The sequence below is a fragment of the Erpetoichthys calabaricus genome, chromosome 18 (assembly GCF_900747795.2).
Source record: "Erpetoichthys calabaricus chromosome 18, fErpCal1.3, whole genome shotgun sequence".
NCBI lineage: Eukaryota > Metazoa > Chordata > Cladistia > Polypteriformes > Polypteridae > Erpetoichthys > Erpetoichthys calabaricus.
Genome location: NC_041411.2, coordinates 6,175,646 through 6,193,506, shown reverse-complemented (window position 1 = coordinate 6,193,506; position 17,861 = coordinate 6,175,646). Strand labels below are relative to the sequence as shown.

Below are 17,861 nucleotides of genomic sequence, written 5' to 3'. Positions count from 1 at the left end.
GATAGCCGATGAACTCGTCGTGCCATCCAGGTGGCAAATCGTCTCTTTTTTTTTTTTTCTCTCATTCTTCCTAATGAGATCTTAATTGTTTATTAACACCTGCGCGCCGCTCTCGGCTTTGTGATTTATAGAAGGGAAACATTCATATTCATGTCCGGGGAAGTCACGGCGGCGGGGGGGCTCATGTCCCATCGGCACAGAAGACGCTCAGGTGGAACGGCGAAGTGTCAAGATGTGACGCGAGATGGAAGTTCAGACCCTTTGCTTTGTCTGAGGTGCATTGCCAATCCTGTTGATCATCGATGAGACGTTCGCAGACCACCTGTTGACCGGGACCAGTTAGGAGAGGCACAGACTGGTCTAAAGAGGGTCCCACAGGTCAGCACAAACCAAGCCATTAGGTCGAAGGAGTTATCTGCAGAGCTTAGAGACAGGGGATCGTGTGGAGGGCTATATACAGCCCTGAAGATTCCCAAGTGCGCAGGGGTCTCCGGAATTCTTAAATGGAAGAATGTTGGAGCAACCGACTCCTTTCCATTGACCGCACTGATTAGCACACCGGTTCGTAGAAAGTCCCACGCGTGAGGAAGATCCAAGCTGTGAGGTCAAAGGAGTTGGCCACAAGGCTTAGAGACAGGATTGTGATTTAATGTAGCAAAAACATTTCTGGAGGGATGAGGGTTCCCGTAGTTCTGAAATGGAAGAAGTTTGGAGGAACGCAATTCCAAGCATGACTGAGTAATTGGTGGAGAACGACCAAGAAGTTTGGGAAGAACCGCGACGCATCCTGAAGCTTCTCTCTCAGCCAGACTAAGGATTTGGTGGAAAAGGACCAAAGTGAGAGAGGCGACCAAGAGCCCAATGGCCACTGAGCTCCAGAGAAACCTGTGCGGAGAGGGTAGAACCTTCCAGAAGGATGACCACCACTGTGTTCAGTGATAGAGCGGCCAGTCAGAAGATAACGTATCACGTTGACCTGAGTATTCAGACCCCTTTGCTTTTTTCTGAGGTGCATCCCATTCTGTTGATCATCGGTGAGATGTTTGGAGTCTGCCTGTCATTGCTTCAATTGACTTGGACCGATTAGGAGATTCACTCACCGGTTTCCCACTTGAAGATCCAAGCCTTGAGGTTGAAGGAGTTGCCTGCAGATCCTAGATTCTGGATTTTGGCAAAGTGCAGAGTTGCATTTCTGGAGCAGTGAAGGTTCCCATAATTCTGAAATGGAAGAAGTTTGGAAGAACCGCCACTCGTCCTGGAGTTTCTCCTCACAGCCCAACTGAGCAACCGGTGGAGAAGGAGACCAAAGTAAGAAAGGCAACCAAAGAACCCAATGGCTTCTAGAGAAACCAGTGTGGAGATGGTAGAACCTTCTAGAAGGACGACTACCACTGCGCTCTATGATAGAAGCAGACACGAGTATTCAGACCCTCGGCTTTGGCTCAGGGGCATCGCATTCTATGGGTCACCGTCAAGATGTCTCTAATCCTTGTTTGGACATCACCTCTGGTCAGTTCATTTGATTGGACTCGGTCAGCTAAAGGCACACAGCTGGCTGTAGGAGGTCCCACACATGACGTCAAAGGAGTTGTCTGCAGAGACGGGATTCTGTATGAGGTATCAGAGCAGGGCGGATCTGCATGGAGATGGGAGAAACTTCCCGAAGGACGACTACCAATGTGCTTTATGACAGAAGCAGACACGAGTATGTAGACCCTCTGCTTTGGCTCATGGGCATCGCATTCTGTGGGTCACCGTCGAGATGTTTCAACAGCTTGTGTGGAGTCCACCAATTAGTAGACGGGATATGAATCAGGGCGGATCTGCGTGGAGATGGGAGAATTTTCCAGAAGGACAGTCGCCACTTGCATCACCTGCATAGCTTAGAGACGGGAGACAGTGTGGGTGGAGGTTCAAATCTGGAGAAGGCTGCAAAAAACCCGTCCTGCAGCAGTGAAACAACCAACGGAGGGGGCGGGAAGGTCCTTGGTGGAAGGGAGATGACCAAGAACCTGATGCCACTCTGATTGGGCTTCTGAGAACCTGTGTGGAGATGAGAGAAACTTCTAGAAAGATGGTCAACACCGCACCACTCTACCAGCCTTGGCTTCAGGACAGTGACACCAGACAGCACATGAAGGTCCGCTTGGAGTTTGAAGAAAAGGCGCCTTTAAGACCCTCGGACTACGAGAAATGAGATTAAGTGGTCTGACCGCTCATCAATTGTGTAATGCCCTAATGGCACTGTCTTCATGTGGTTTGCTTTTCAGTGGCAGGAACTGGGAGGCCAGAGGGGGTTGAGGGAAAGCTGAACGGAGCAAAATAGTGAGACCACCTCAATGAAAACCAGCTTAGAGCACTCGGGACCACAGACTGGGCCAATGGGACCAAGCAAAGGCAACACAGGAGTGGCATAGGGACAACTCTGGGAAATTAGGTGGATGGGTTACCCGCTTGGAAAATCACCAGAGCAGATCATAGCAGAGCAGTGGCATTTATTACCCGCGGTTAACACTGAGGTCCGTGTTGGTTACTTACATTTAAACCTGGCTTAGATGGCTGGCACCTACCTTAATAAAAGGATGTGTCTGTGCATCTGTGTGCCTGTCTGGTTGTTATGTCTCTATCATTTCAACAGAGGGCGCATCACAAACTTTTGTAGCCATAAAATACATTGTCATTCTGACAGATGGCACATCGCAAACATTAACACTGCTTTTATGAATCCCATACCAAAAAGCAAATAACAGAGGCCTATGCATTGCATTTGTCATTCCAACAGTTGGCGCATCACAAATATTTTGTAGTAATAAAATTGCATTGCATTTGTTGTTACAACAGATGGCACATCACAAACATTAACACTGCCTTTATGAACCCATACCAAATGGCCTATAACAGAGACAGTGAAAGAAGAGATAACAGCTCCAGGGCTCTGTCAACTTGTAATTCCGACCCCAAACCAAGGGTTGGCACTGTCTTGTACTGCTTCTCCTCTACTTCCCTCTGCACAACCAGAAACCAACCCATCACCAGCCTGTGACATCACCTCTAGTTTCAGGGCTGTTGGAGCTCCGCCCCTTCTGCCTCACTGCCTTCATAACTGGCATCGCCGCCATCTTTCTCCAGTCTGATCAGAGTCTTGCATCTGGAAAGATGTTTCTTTCACGATACGTTCATTCGCCTTTATTGCTTTGACATCATAATAGACGGGGGGCCCCAACTCTTCATCTGTGTCTCGTTTACAGCCTCCTCTCGCACCGGGGTGGGGTTTTGCTTACCTCTGAAAGCCCGGAATGTGATTCTGTGACACACATGCGTGACAAAAGAGCTCTAATTCTTGGTGACAGCGCCCCCTCTCGCCCTGGGGTGGTATCACTTACCTTCAGCGAGCTTATCAGTTTCTTATCTGACATGTCCCCGATCTGGGGACTATATATTAAATTGATTTTTGGGACAAAGAGACGTAATAGGGGCTCACTCCATCCATTTCACGCATTGACCTGGTGTTAGGGTGGTCCTCCTGGGACTGCATTTCACTGCATACCCCAGTGTGTGTATATGTGACGTGTAAAATCTAAAATCTAATCTCTTCATGGCACCCACCTCAAGAGGGGACACATGCGCTCCAGCTGGTCAGACATGACGAGTTTGAGCTCTTAGCCTCCAAGCCTTGACGACGGTTGTCTCTTGCTGCCATCTCTAACTCTGACATGGTTTCTCTTCCACAGGTGGTAGCACTTAGTAAACGAAGCAAAGAGGCGGAGTCTGCCTTTCTCGGAGTTTACAAGCAGTTAATCGAAGCGCCAGGTAAGCCACCCTCTTTTCTTGTGTTTGGCCTTGTAGGTCCTCAATTATGGGATGGGGGTGGCGGGTGACAATGAAACAAGTCAGTCGGGAGCCAGCATTCAGTGGCCACCTGCCAACCGTCTGCTGACGCTGAGATTTGCCATGCCGGCCCACGTCTTCAGCACTTAACAATTGGTGTCGAGAAGTGCGGCCTTAGCGGTCAGTGATGTAGTCAGTTGATTTTGCTATGCAGTATGCGTATTACTTATTACAGGTGGCACAGCTAGTGAAAGGACAAGTGTCTCTGTGTTTGTGTATCTGTGTGTTCATCCAGTTGCTACTGTATATCTCTTTCATTCCAACAGATGGCACATCACAAACATTTGTAGTAATAAAATGCATCGCATTTTTCATTCCAACAGTTGGCACATCACAAATATTTGTAGTAATAAAATGAATTACATTTTCAATTCCAACAGATGGTACATCACAAACATTAACACTGCTTTAACAAATCCTATACCAATTGGCATATGACAGAAACATATGTATTGCATGTGTCATTCCAACAGATGGCATATCACAAACGTTTGTAGGATGGCTGGTCTTAGACAGGTGGCACAGCTAGTGAAAGGATAAGTGTCTCTATGTCTGTGTATCTGTGTATCTATCCAGTTGCTATATCTCTTTCATTCCAACAGATGGTGCATCACATATATTTGTAGTGTAAAATGCATTGCATTTGTCATTTCAACAGATGGCACATCATAAACATTGGTATTAATAAAATGCATCACGTTTGTCTTTCCAACACATGGCGCATCACAAACAATTGTAGTAATAAAATGCATTGCCTTTGTCATTCCAACAGTTGGCACATTGCAAATATCTGTAGTAATAAAATGAATTGCATTTTCAATTCCAACAGATGGTACATCACAAACATTAACACTGCTTTAACGAATCCTATGCCAACTGGCATATGGCAGAAACATATTCATTGCATGTGCATTTCCAGCAGATGGTGCATCACAGATGTTTGTAGGGTGGCTGGTCTTAGACAGGTAGCACAGCTAGTTTTCTATATTCTGTATGATACATTTCATAATTGTTTTAATGTCACACAATCATTGCTTTCCGAGCACCTTTTTTTTTTTATATTTTTATTTTATTAATTTTCATTGTAATCATTCCATACAAACAGGTCAATTTATAACCCAAATTTCCGAGCACCTTTTATACTAAAGACTGATATAAAATATTTTGCAGAATCCAGTGTATGCAATATCTCCTTACAGTAATGCTTACAGGAACATGTTTATTGTTCCATTACATGAATCTTTTGTTTTTCTTTTCTATTTTTGCCTTAAAAAAAGGAGTGATCTTCACTTATATAGCGCCTTTGACAGAGAACACTTGTATCGAGTGCTTCACAAATGGAATTCGCTTGAATTCGCAGTACACACGGTGGGCATATGTTATTTACGGCCGGGCCTTGTTGTGAGGGGCCGCAGTCAAGCGCGATTGAAGATGGCGTCACGGTGCAGCTGCTGTTTTATTGAGTGTGCGTCGATCCCTGGGATGCGGTGGGCAAGACCGGGGAGCCCTGAGTCCGGACCCTCGGCGCTCTCACGCTCTCTCTGTTTATGGAGGCAGTGGCCTCTCTCGTTCATGTATTTTTAATTCAGTGACAACCACAGACTACTTAATCTTCTTGCCTTTATTACTGTTCATTGTGAGTGGGTTATTTCATTTATTTTTTATTACTTAGGGGTCTTTTTTCACTCTTAGTGTTGTTAAGTGAAGACTTAGGTTCGACCAGATGCAGGCGTGTTGAGAGTTAACCAAAGTTATTTTTTTTGTGATCAGTTATTTACTAAATTGGTATGATGAAATAATTACCCTTCCTCAAAGCCAACCACCGCCTCCCCCCCAACACATACCCTTCAAACTGGCAGGTGGGAGAGGCAGCCAAGCCTACTGGCGCCCAGAGCCCTAGACGTGCCTTCCTGATGTTATGCCCCTGGAAAGTCCCAGTCACTTCCAAAAATGCCCACTAGAGGGGGAAATCCAGTCAAAAAACCCTGGCTGGTAATACAGAGGGCCGCATATGAAATAAAAGATTCATTCTTAATGGCAATGCACTGAGATAGCATGAAGCTCCGCGTCCCATGAATGTTTTTATTACTCACTCTTAATATATATTTTTGAACTGTATATTAAGTGGGAATTGGGCTGCCTTTTCTTTACGCACCTTCTATGTGGTTTCTTCACAGATCTCTTTCCTGAATGTAATAATGCAGCGACATTATTTTGTTTACAGTCAGACTCCACCAGGTTATTAATTCCCGTTACTGGCATGTGGCTTCCGGCTGCCATGGAACCTACATAGCACGACACACCACACCTGGCATCATCAGCGCGACTCTTTAAATCCGCTGCAATTCGCCGGTGTGATTCATTCAATATCCGTGATTTCGATCAAAACGTTTATCAAACGAAACACGTAAATCTTTCTCCTAGTCTCTGGTTTCCGTTTCTCCCTCTGTCTGATTTGAATTTTTTGGTGTATGGTAGTTAGGCTTTGGCCTTTAGGGTCTGGTTGTTATGTTTTTGCCTCGTTTCTGGTTGGACAAACGTTTCATCTCCAGGTTAGAATATAATCTAGATTCTATTAATTTGAATATTTTGGAGATTAGGGGGAGTTAACCAAAATTTTAGAGAGAGGTAATGTATTTGCTGCTTTAAAAAATCAGCCACATGAAATTAAAAGTTGATACATGAAGTTGGGGCACAGGGGGAACCTTCTGAAGTTGGACTTCACTGTAGAAGAAACAGGCCATGTGCTGCATAATCCACCTTAACAAAAGGATGAGTGTCTCTGTGTACCAGCTGCCATGTCTGTGTCATTTTGACAGATGGTGCATTACAATCATTTCTAGTAATAACATGCATTGGATTTGTCATTCCAACAGATGGCACATCATGAACATTAACACTACTTTTATTAATTCTATACCAAATATATATAACAGAACACTATGCATTTCATTTGTCATTCCAACAGATGGCGCATCATAAATATTAGTCAGTCAGTCACTACCCAACCTTGTATATCCTAACACAGGGTCACAGGGGTCTGCTGGAGCCAATCTCAGCCAGCATAGGGCACAGGGCAGGAACAAATCCCGGGAAGGGCACCAGCCCACTGCAGGGCACACACACACACCAAGCACACAATAGGGACAATTTAAGATCGCCACTGCACCTAACCTGCATGTCTTTGGACTGTGGGAGGAAAGCGAAGCACCCGGAGGAAACCCACGCAGACACGGGAGAACATGCAAACTCCATGCAGGGAGGACCCGGGATGCGAACCCAGGTCTCCTTACTGTGAAGCAGCAGCACAACCATCACAAATATTAATACTACTTTTATCAATCCCATACCAAATGGTATATATCAGGGACATATGTACTCTATCATTCCAACAGATGGCACATCACAAACATTAACATTGCTTTTACAATTCCCATACCAAATAGCATATAACAGAGGCATATGTATTGGATTTATCATTCCAACAGATGGTGCATCACAATCATTAACAGTAATTAAATGCATTGGATTTGTCATTCCAACAGATAGCACATCATAAACATTAACACTACTTTTATTAATCCCAGAGCAAATAGCATATAACAGAAACATATGCTTTCCATTTGACATTCTGACACATGGGGCATCACAATCATTTGTAGTAATAAAATGCATTGGATTTGTCATTCCAACAGATGGCACATCATAAACATTAACACTACTTTTACGAAACCCATACCAAATGGCACATAACAGAGACTTACAGATTGCATGGTGCACTGTAAACGAGGTCTATTTTGATTACTTTGATCTCAACCTGTCTTAGGCAGGTAGGTAGCACAGCTAGTATAAAAATAAGTGTCTGGCTGGTTGCTATGTCTTTGTCTTTCCAACAGATGGCGCATCACAAACATTTATAGCCATAAAATGCATCGCATTTGTCATTCCAACAGATGATGCATCACCAACATGAACACTGCTTTTACAAATTCCATACCAAATGGCATGTAACAGAGACATATGCATTGCATATGTGATTACAACAGATGGTGCATCACAAACAATTGTAGCAATGACGGATCATGCTCAGTTCACCTTGGTGGCTCACAACGGGAGTTTGTGAAACACTGCACTGGAATACTGAGAAGTGAGGAGAACTTTGTGAGTTTGGACATTTTGTTTTTTGGATGGCCTGGAGAAGGAAAATGGGAAAGGACTGGAATGTTTGTCCTTGGAGTCCCCTGAGACCCTACGTGCAGCTTGGATGAGGGAGAAGGATTAGAGTCGGCGCCATGTCTCTTTTGTTCTTTCCTCTTTATTCATACACTTTTCTGATTTTTCACTCTCACGTCTACTTTTGACATTGTGTTGTTTTCTTTTAATGAACGACTGCCCGTTTTGGTTTTGTTTTTTATTCTTTTGTTCTTGCCCGTGTCTCTCTCTCTCTCCCTCACCCTGGTTTATCCCCGGTATGACCACCCGATGCCCCCATCTGACCATTGCGGGGTACGTGGTGGTCACGGGGTATCACAGGCGCAGACGGCCTGGATCTTGAATTTCATTTCACATCAGTCCAGGTTTAGAAGACTTTAAAAAATGAATGTTTATTTTGCTGCTTTCCAAATTCCATTTTCACCAGCCTTTAATAAGCCTTCAATCGTGAGAGCCGTTTAATCGGTTACTTGCATCGGGAATAAGAAAGCACTGCCAAAATGTAAACACTTTCCCGATTCTTGACGAGTATCTTCCTTCTCCGGGAGCTTCTTTGGAGATGTAAAGTAGAGTTAGCATGTCGGTGTGACACCCATTGTCAGGGTGGTCCAGGCTTTTATGCCCGTTTGCTCCCCCCGGCCACCGCACCCTCACTCCACGGCACGGTGGGATTTATCAGCTTGCTGTTCAACAGCCCCACCTAATGGCCACAGTGGTGTAGTGCAGGTGTGCTTTTCCAGGCCGCTTGCACTGAAGCTCAGCTCCCAGGGTCCGGGGGTCCAGAGGAAGCAGCAAGTGGACGTCACTGCTGACCTGACAAGCCCCCCATCTGACTAATTCTAAACGTATTTATTCAGAAGGCGCCGTTTTTCACAGACTACCGGTGGCACACTGTGATTCGCCGTCTTGTCCTGGCATCAGTGTTTTCTTTCCAAGGTGACAGGAGGGCACTTGAGCAGCTGTGCCATGCAGACCGCGCTGCCGATTCCCCCCACTGGGTGAATGAGGGGGCCACTGCTCATCCTCAGTCTGCTCTGCGGCGGTGAAACCGTGACGGGGTTGGGGGGGTTCGGGGTGCCAAGTCCACCGGCCTGCGTTCAGCGGCTCCTTTAAAGCATCTTGAGAATCCGTAGTGCTGCCCTGATGTCGGCACAGGCGCGGCGAGTGGATGCGTCCTGAACGAGGACCTTCGAGAAGACCACCCCTGCTTGGAGAGCTGCTGTCCTTCAGGGTTCAACTGGAGAGTGTGTGTCGGCTGGGGACGGGGGGGTGGGGGGGTGAAATCAGCAGCATAGGCTTGTAAATTAATTTGTTCGTGTTGTACGATGGTGGCACAGCTGGGCTCATTAACATGCGCACAACAAATAATTATAGCTGAATTTTTAGCCTGCGCTTGCCTAATGGGCTTGCTGGGTTAATTATGTCAAAGCGTAATTACAGAGGCCCGGGGAGACATAATAGTGCGCCCCACTGAGCAGAGACCAGTTAATGATGGTGCATCTCTGACAGGAGACGGCGGGCTGCCCTGAGCACACCTGCATACACTGCCTCAGTACCAGGGTGGGCTCTGCTGTCTGCCGATTCGGGACTCGCCAGCACCTCCTCGTGGAGCGTCACTTCAGTCCACGTGAACGTCTCGCAGCAGCCCGGCTGAACTCCCCCCCCCCCCCCCCCCTCATGTTCCATACCTTTTGGCCACTGGTCAATTATAAAGCACAGTGACTCCAAAAAAAAAAAAAAAATTCCCACAAGAGGGGGAACTACCGTCAAACCCCGGCTAGCTGCAAAGAGGGCAGTGCAGAATCTTTATAAGTAAAATTAAAGAAAAATGAGCAGAAAGGCACAGGAGGTAAAGCAATCCCAACCTCCATTACGAAATCACAGCGGCAAAGTGATCACAAAAAGCCAGAAAATCAGAATAATCAACAAAGCAAAAAGCACAGGAGTACTCACCAGCACCATGAGCACATTCATAATGAACCGCAAGGGACTGCCCTGTAAAGGCTGTGGGCAGCCCCTTGATTGTGATGGACAAGTGGCCCTGCCTCTTAGGGAATCAGCCACAAGACACCAGACACATGACAAAGGCTTTGAGACAAAAGACTGAGGGCAGCCCCTTGTTTGTGATGGCCCCGCCTCTTAAGGAACCACCCACAAGATACAGGACACGCGACAAAAGCTTTGAGACAAAAGACTGAGGGCAGCCCCTTGACGGAAATGGGCAGGTGGCCCCGCCTCATGGGGGGTTACCAGCCACAGAAAGCACAGAACATGAAAGAAGATACATAGAGGTGACCTCTAGGGGGCGTTTCAGCACCGTCACCCCCAGACACAACACACAGAGTCCCTGGTTCAAATCCAGCACTTTTATTTATAATAACGAGTATCTTTTACCGGCTTCCTCCCTTCCTTCAGTGTCGTGGCGGCTCCCCCACAACTGCCCAATAATACTGTCAGACTCTCCCTTGGCTCCTGCTGTTGTCCAGCTCCGTTTCTACTCCCATAACCCCCCCCCCCCACCCCCAAGCCAGGTGCAGGTCTCCCTTTAAACTCGGGCCCCTGTATCTTCTCCATCCGACAGCTCACCCAAGTGGCCCCCAGAACCCGACAGGGCAGGCCCAGGGGGCCACAACTCCCATGCTGCTCTGCAGGTATCCATCATGGGTCTCTTGACAGAGGGGATGCTGCCACCCAGTGTACAGGGGGACACTCTGCCCATAGTAGGAAGTCGACCCATGGTCACACGGTCCTTCCTGGGTGTCATTCAATGGTTGTTAGGGTGCCAGCCCCACTGAAATGTCCTTCCACGTCCGGGTCCTGTTACGGAAGGGCGATGTTATTATTCCCTCCCTGACCTTCCATTATCAGTAAGAGAGTGGGGTCCACACCAGCTGGGATGCCAGATCGTCTCCTTCTGCTGTCCCTTCTTTAACTTTGACCCCTCAGGCTCATCATGAAGATGCTGCGAGCCTTAAAGAGTGTGACAGACGTGTGAAAGGTGTGGGACGTCCTCGGCGGATAGGCCGGCCTCTCTGATTTGACTCTGTACCCCTGGAGGACCCTCAGCCGCCACCCCCCTACAGTGTAGGCAGTGTGCCGGACGGTGGAGTGCCAGCAGGGGTCTCTCGAGATGTCCCGGCGTAATCATTTAAATGATCAAATGAGGCAGCAGAGACTTGTAGCTACAGAAGCGGCAGCCCCCCTTTGTCGGCCCCTGGGGCTTCAGACTCATGCTGCTCTGTTGCCAAGCATCTTCTTTTGGGGGCTGGGAAAGGGGGCCGAGTTCTTCTTTTCAAGCTCATTATCCTGAACCCCCCCCCACCACCACCACCACCGCCCAATTTGTTTTCTCCTTCGCTTTCATTCCATCCCACCGCGACAGAAGCACTAGACACGTGAATTGGCCTTCTAACGGTGGCACTTGTCAGCACACAGTGTCATGGACCCCCCGGCTGGGGTTCACATTCCCGTCTTGACGTCTCCATTCTTCTTGTGCTGTTTATGTGCACCTTCTTCTTCATTTTTGCTCCTGTGCATGGATATTGTGTGCTGCTGCCCACTGTCACCGATTGTCTTCCTCTTTTTTATGAGCCTCAGAGTGGAGGGACTGCAGCTTGGTGGCCTCGGGATGGCAGTCTGCTGCTTTTTTGTGGACGACGGGCTCCTGTTGGCTTCATCGGGCTGTGGCCTCAGATGCGGACTGGGCAGCTGGGAGGAGGATCGGCACCTCCAAGCCCCGTGGTCCGTGGTCCTCAGCCAGAAGAGGGTGGTCTGCCCTCTCCAGGTTGGGGATGAGGGGCTTCCTCAAGAAGAGGAGATCTTGTTGACGAGTGAGTGATAAAGGGACGTTGTACTGGCGGTGAACCGGTCGATCTACGTTCCTACCCTCACCTTGGCTCGTGAGCTTTAGGGTAGTGACTGAAAGAACTCGGTTGACGTGAATTTCCTTTGGGGGTCTGTGCTCAGCCTGAGAGAAAGGGGGAGAAGTCTAGACATGCGGGAGGAGCTCGAAGTAGAGCCGCAGCTCCTCGACATCCAAAGGAGCCATTTAAGGTGGTTCAGGGTGGGAGACCTCAGGGCAGATCCAGAATACACACTGCCCACCTGGTTTGGGAACACCTCAGCCCTGGAGGGCTTGGAGGAAGTGGTGGGGAAAAGAGATATCATCCGAAAATGGGTGGATGGAAGGAACACGTCTAGCGAGTGTTGTCCTCCATCTTCCGGAGCTGGGGGTACATCCGGTGCCCCGATATTGCCTGAAGGAAAGCACTTCCAGGACAGGTTAGAAGTCCCTCAAAGAATGGATGCCCTCAGGGCATCATGAGAATTGGAGTTCTGTGGCTCAGTCCTGGTTGGGTGCCACCTAGATAGACAGATACTTTATTAATCCCACGGGGAAATTCACCTGGGGGGTGCTTTGGGAACTTACTAGGAAGTGCTCACCCCCCCTTGAACTACTTCCGGAGATTACTTAAAAGAAGCTGCCGGCCACTATGGGAGTCGGGAGGAAGAGGGCAACGCCCTGTTGGATGAGGCAGTAGGACAGAGACGGAGTCCGAGGACGAGAGGAGACTGAAGACAAAGTGCTGAGTGCTTTATTGTACCTGTGCATTGGTGGGAAATGCTCAGAAAGCGTTTCCCACAGTCGAATTAAAAAGCCTTGTGTCAGTCTGCGTTGGGTTTGGGGAGCTGGTGCGCCCCCTGCAGGCCACAGCAGAAAGCGTAACTCGAGCACGTCAACCATCTTCAAGAGCACCGCGGACTTGCTATTCGGAGTGCGCTTCTAAGGCCCGAGCTCTGTCACCATCGGCCGACGGAGAAAGTGACGTTGTGGTTCCCCCCTTTGGATCACAGAGCACGTTTTCTAGTCCTGGGGTACATCAGACTCGTCGACCGTGTGGCTGAAAATCGCCGGGCGTGCCACCTTTAGCGAGTCCTGCTTGTCACCTTCTGTGACAGCCAACAGCGTGCTGTACGAAGGGTTAACAGGTTATGGCGAGTTCAGCCCCCTTTTTTCCAGTTCTGCGATGGGATGTAAAGTATGAGACGTCAGACAGACGAGCTCCTCTCCTGTTTGTGAGCTCCAAAGCCCCCCGCGTTCCTCATTCCTTATTCTATGCATTGTTCCTCCAGATAAACATTCATTGGTGGTCAGCTCTCATGCACATAGAGCCCACTCTGTGACCCATTTGAGGGGACGAGCTGCTGAGTAGCTGATCTCACTGGTTGGGTACGTCACGTTACACGACTGCTCCTCAGGGGGGCGTGCTAGGATTATGTAAACGAAGGGCACGAGTTAAAACTTCGAAAGAAGGAAAAGGCGTCACCCCGCCAGTCCCCTTTGGCACACGCTGTAAAGAGGAGACAGAACAACGTCAGAGTGTGCGGTGACCCCCCCCCCCCCACCGTATAACTGAAATAAGGCAGGAGGGACCTCAGAAGAGAACTGAACTCTAAATGGCCGAACTTCCCGTCATGTGGGTTCCTTGCAGGAAGGGGCGGGTCCAGGAAGTGATGTCAGCGGTGGAGAGGGAGGAAGTGAGAGGAGGCATTGGGCCACAGCGCCACCCCCTGTGTTCGGCAGGTACTTTCCATCATGGAAGCCCTCAAGGTGTCTCCCATGATGAGGGCGCTACTGTGAGGGGGGAAAATTGGACAAGCGTCGTACTTCTCTGTTGCAGACCCCAATGCCAGCTCCTGACTCCGTGTGTGACGTGCTCTCCACATTTTTTTGGGGGGAATTTTTGTCAAGGTTTCCCATTTTATCATTCCATGGAATCTATGATAACGTGTGCCTGGCGGTCAGAGTGCCCCGTGGCCAGAGGGGCGGAGCCGGGCATTGCCTAGCTGGCGCTCTCAAAGACAGACGTGAGCTGCTCTTGTGTCTGAGCTCTTGGGGGCCTGCGGCGTAATTGTTTGGCTTACAGTAATCCTTTCATGACCATATCAGGAATTTGTCATTCATTGTCACTTGCTCTCCAAAGAGTTCTTGGTAGTCCGAGTTATTTGGAGCAATTGCAGGTTAAAGGGCTTTTGCTCAAAGGCCCAACAGAGTAGGATTCCTTTAGGCAATAAATGAGATTCAAACCGGCAACCTTCGGGATACCAGCGCAGGTCCTTTAGCCACAGCGCCCCACACTGCCCATACCTCCAAAGGTTGCTGATTGGTGTCAACCAGGTCAGCTATGAGGGACCCCTGAAAAGAACCAACCAACCTAACTCTTGTGTTTGTCTCCGTTGTCAGATCCGGCGCCAGTGCTAGAGGCGGCCCACAGTCTGGATGAGCGGTTGCAGCAGCTACAGGGGGGACAGCCTGAGAGCTGCTCGGTCAAGGAGCTCAGCCAACAGTGGAGCAAACACCTGGAGAGACTCGGCAGCCCAGGTAAGAGACCCCCATGTCATCCCACACAAAAGTATCTGCCACATTTTTTTTTTTTCAAGTCGCAGTAGAAGCAAAGATGAGTGGGGGCATCCCTCAAGGTGGCCCAGCGTAGAAGAAGAGGAACAGTGACAATCCCTATGAATACCATTGTTCTCATCCCCCCAAAATTGGGGGGAACCACGTTTCACGAAATTGCACATGTGTGTTGCTGCTGGTCCAACATAAAATATCAGCTGTATGCCGTATCGGGGGTCGTACGTATTTTCAGCGGGTTTCACTCCCCTTCTCCAAAGAAATCTCATTATGGTGCCCTGATGGAGGGAGAGATGGATGGGTGGATGATGGAGGGACAGATGGATGGGTGGATGGATGGAGGGACAGATGGATGAATGAATGGGTGGATGGATGTACAAATGGATGGATGGATGAACAGATGGATGGATAGATAGGAAGAATGGTGGACAGATGGAGCGATGGATGGTTGGACAGATGGATGGAAGGATAGGTAGAATGGTGGATGGATAGGTAGATGGATAGATGGACAGATGGATGTATGGATGAATGGATAGGTGGAATGGTAGATGGATAGATGGACAGATGAATGGACAAGAGGATGGATGGGTAGGTGGGTGGATGGTTGGATGGATGGATAGATGAAACAGATGAATGGACAAGAGGATGGATGGATGGATGGGTGGATGGATGGATGGATGGAGGGACAGATGGATGGATGAATGAATGGGTGGATGGATGTACAAATGGATGGATGGATGGATAGATAGGAAGAATGGTGGACAGATGGAGGGACAGATGGATGGATGGATGGATGGATAGGTAGATGGATAGATGGACAGATGGATGGATGTATGGATAGGTAGAATGGTAGACAGACAGATGAATGGACAAGCTGGATGGATGTATGAAAGGGTAGGTGGATGGACAGATTGATGGATGAATGGATAGATTAATGGGCAAGTGGATGGATGGGTGAATGGGTAGATGGACAGATGGATGGCTAGATGGATGGATGGATGACTAGGCATTTAGGTGGGTAGATGGGTGGACAGATGGACAAAAGGATGGATCGGTGGATATATAGATGGATGGATTGATGGGCAGATGAATGGACAAATGGATGGATGGATGGATGGATGGATAGATGGAGGGACAGATGAATGAATGGGAGGGTGGATAGGTGAACAAATGGGTGGATGGATGGATCGGGGGATAGATGGAGAGATGAATGGACAAATGGATGGATGGGTGGACCAATGGGTGGATAGATGGATGGATCAGTGGATATATGGACAGATGGGTGGACAAATGGATAGATGAGTGGATGGCTGGATGACCGTGCTATTATGACCAACAGTAACCGCCTTCTGTTCTGAACATCTTGTCCACACCTCACTGAATTTCTTCCAACTTCATTGTGTTTGGGCTCACAGACCTCCTTTGTCTTTCCCTTCTTGCATTCCTTGTTCCCCAGAAGAGTCTGACGATTCCGCCATCACCGGATTGCACACCACGGAGGAGCTCTCGGCCACTGTCCCCAACAGAAAGGCACTTAAACCTGGTGACAGCCACTTGCCAAAGGACGGAGGGCAAATAAAAAAGTACGTGAGTAGCGGAGTGACACTGTCTACTGTGCGTGTGACAGAGGAGAGACCCTTCATGAGAATACACGGAGGGGTTGGTCTTCACGTTCATAGCCACCAATATTTATTTTGAAAGGGGACTTTCTGGTGGTATTTAAAAGCTGAATGATTATTTAAAATGTCTTACAGGCGTTTGCTTTAGAAGATACCAGGGTGCCTTCAGGACGCACTCCGACCCCTCCACTCTCTTTACTGTGTGTTATGTTGCAGCCTTGTGCTAAAATTGTTCAAAATTCACTTTGTGTCCCTCAGTCTCCACTCCATAAGCCATAATGACAAAGTGACGGCGTGTTTTCAGAAAGGTTTGCCCAGGTATTAAAAATATTCCGACCCCTCATTCAGCCCCCTTTGGCATCAGTTCCCCCTTCGTGTCTTCTTCCTAGGCCTCTATAAGCTTTGCATTCCTGTAAGTCTTCTCCTTGAGATGTTTCCAGAACTTGACTGGAGTCCACCTGTTCAGTCAGTGGCCACATGGCTTAGTAAGGCACACGTGGACCTGTGAGTAGAAAGTGAGGCATGGATCAGGGCATGGGGATCAAACCATTTCTGAAGCTTTTTAGGGCTTGTGAATGGGGAAGTGGAAGACATTTGGACTCTTCCTAGAGTTGGCAAACTGAATAACTTGGCAAGGGAGGTCACCCTAACAGAGATGGGAGAACCTGCCTGGAAAGAACGATCATCTCAGCCGCTCTCCACCAATCGGGCGTTTATGGCAGAGTGACTAGATGGAAGACAAGAAAGGTGCTCTGGTCCGATGAGGCAGAAATTGACAGTGCCACGTCACCTGCCTAAGACCATCCCAGCGGTCAAGCACCCTAATGGCAGTATCTTGGGATGGGATTACCAGGCAAGAATATGGCCAACAACCCAATAGCCATCGCTACAGAGCTTCAGAGGTCTTCTGCTGAGATGGGAGATCCTGTCTGAAGGACAACGTCTTTCCCAGCAGCACTCCGTCGATTGGGCATTTCTGGTAGAGCATCCAGATATAAGCAGCGTCATTTATTGAGCTCTGAATGCCTGAGAACAAAGATTCTCTGGTCTGCTGAGACAAAAATTAACCTCCATATCTGGTGAAGACCAGGTCGTGCTGGATATTATCCATATGGTGAAGCATGGTGGTGGCAACATCATGTTATAGGGGTGCAAGGAGACAGAATTGAGGGGAGGACAAAGTGGTCCTTGAAGGAAATCTGAGACCTCAGTCTGGTGTGACAGTTCAGTGACCCAAAGCATTCAGCCAAGACAGTGCTGGAGTGGCTTTGGGACAAGTCATGGTGGTGGCAGCATCAGGGTATGGGGACATGGAAACTGGTTGGAATTGAGGGGAGCAAGAATACAGACAAATGCAGAAAGGCCTTTGAAGAAAGCCTGAAATTTCAGGCTGGGCCAATGGTTTGATGTCCCCAAGCATTTAGCCAAGACAATGTTGGGGTGGCTTGGGCACAAGTCATGGTGTGGTGCAGGGACAAGGATATTGGTCAGAATTGAGGGGAGCAAGAATGCATGCAAATGCAGAGAAGCCCTTGAAGAATATCTGTGACCTCAGACTGGTGTGACAGTTCAGTGACCCAAAGCATTCAGCCAAGTCTGTGCTGGAGTGGCTTGGGGACAAGTCATGGCGGTGGCAGCATCACGCTAGAGTAGTGCAGGAACAAGGAGACTGGTCAGAATTGAGAAGAGCATGACTGCAGGCAAATGCAGAGAGGAACCTGTTCCAG

At 48.5% G+C, this 17,861-nt stretch overlaps 1 protein-coding gene across 2 annotated transcripts in view; it reads left to right on the top strand.

Annotated features, from left to right (window-relative positions):
* cux2b (cut-like homeobox 2b) overlaps window positions 1-17,861 on the top strand; it is a 261,308-nt gene that overhangs the window by 204,420 nt on the left and 39,027 nt on the right. Inside the window, exons 4-6 of one of the 2 annotated variants that reach the window (XM_051921205.1) lie at window positions 3,732-3,810; window positions 14,345-14,482; window positions 15,975-16,098. In XM_051921205.1, coding sequence (XP_051777165.1) covers window positions 3,732-3,810; window positions 14,345-14,482; window positions 15,975-16,098 — 341 coding nt within the window. Of the gene's footprint in view, window positions 1-3,731; window positions 3,811-14,344; window positions 14,483-15,971; window positions 16,099-17,861 lie in introns of both variants that reach the window. The other variant, XM_028825274.2, reaches the window with a different exon arrangement.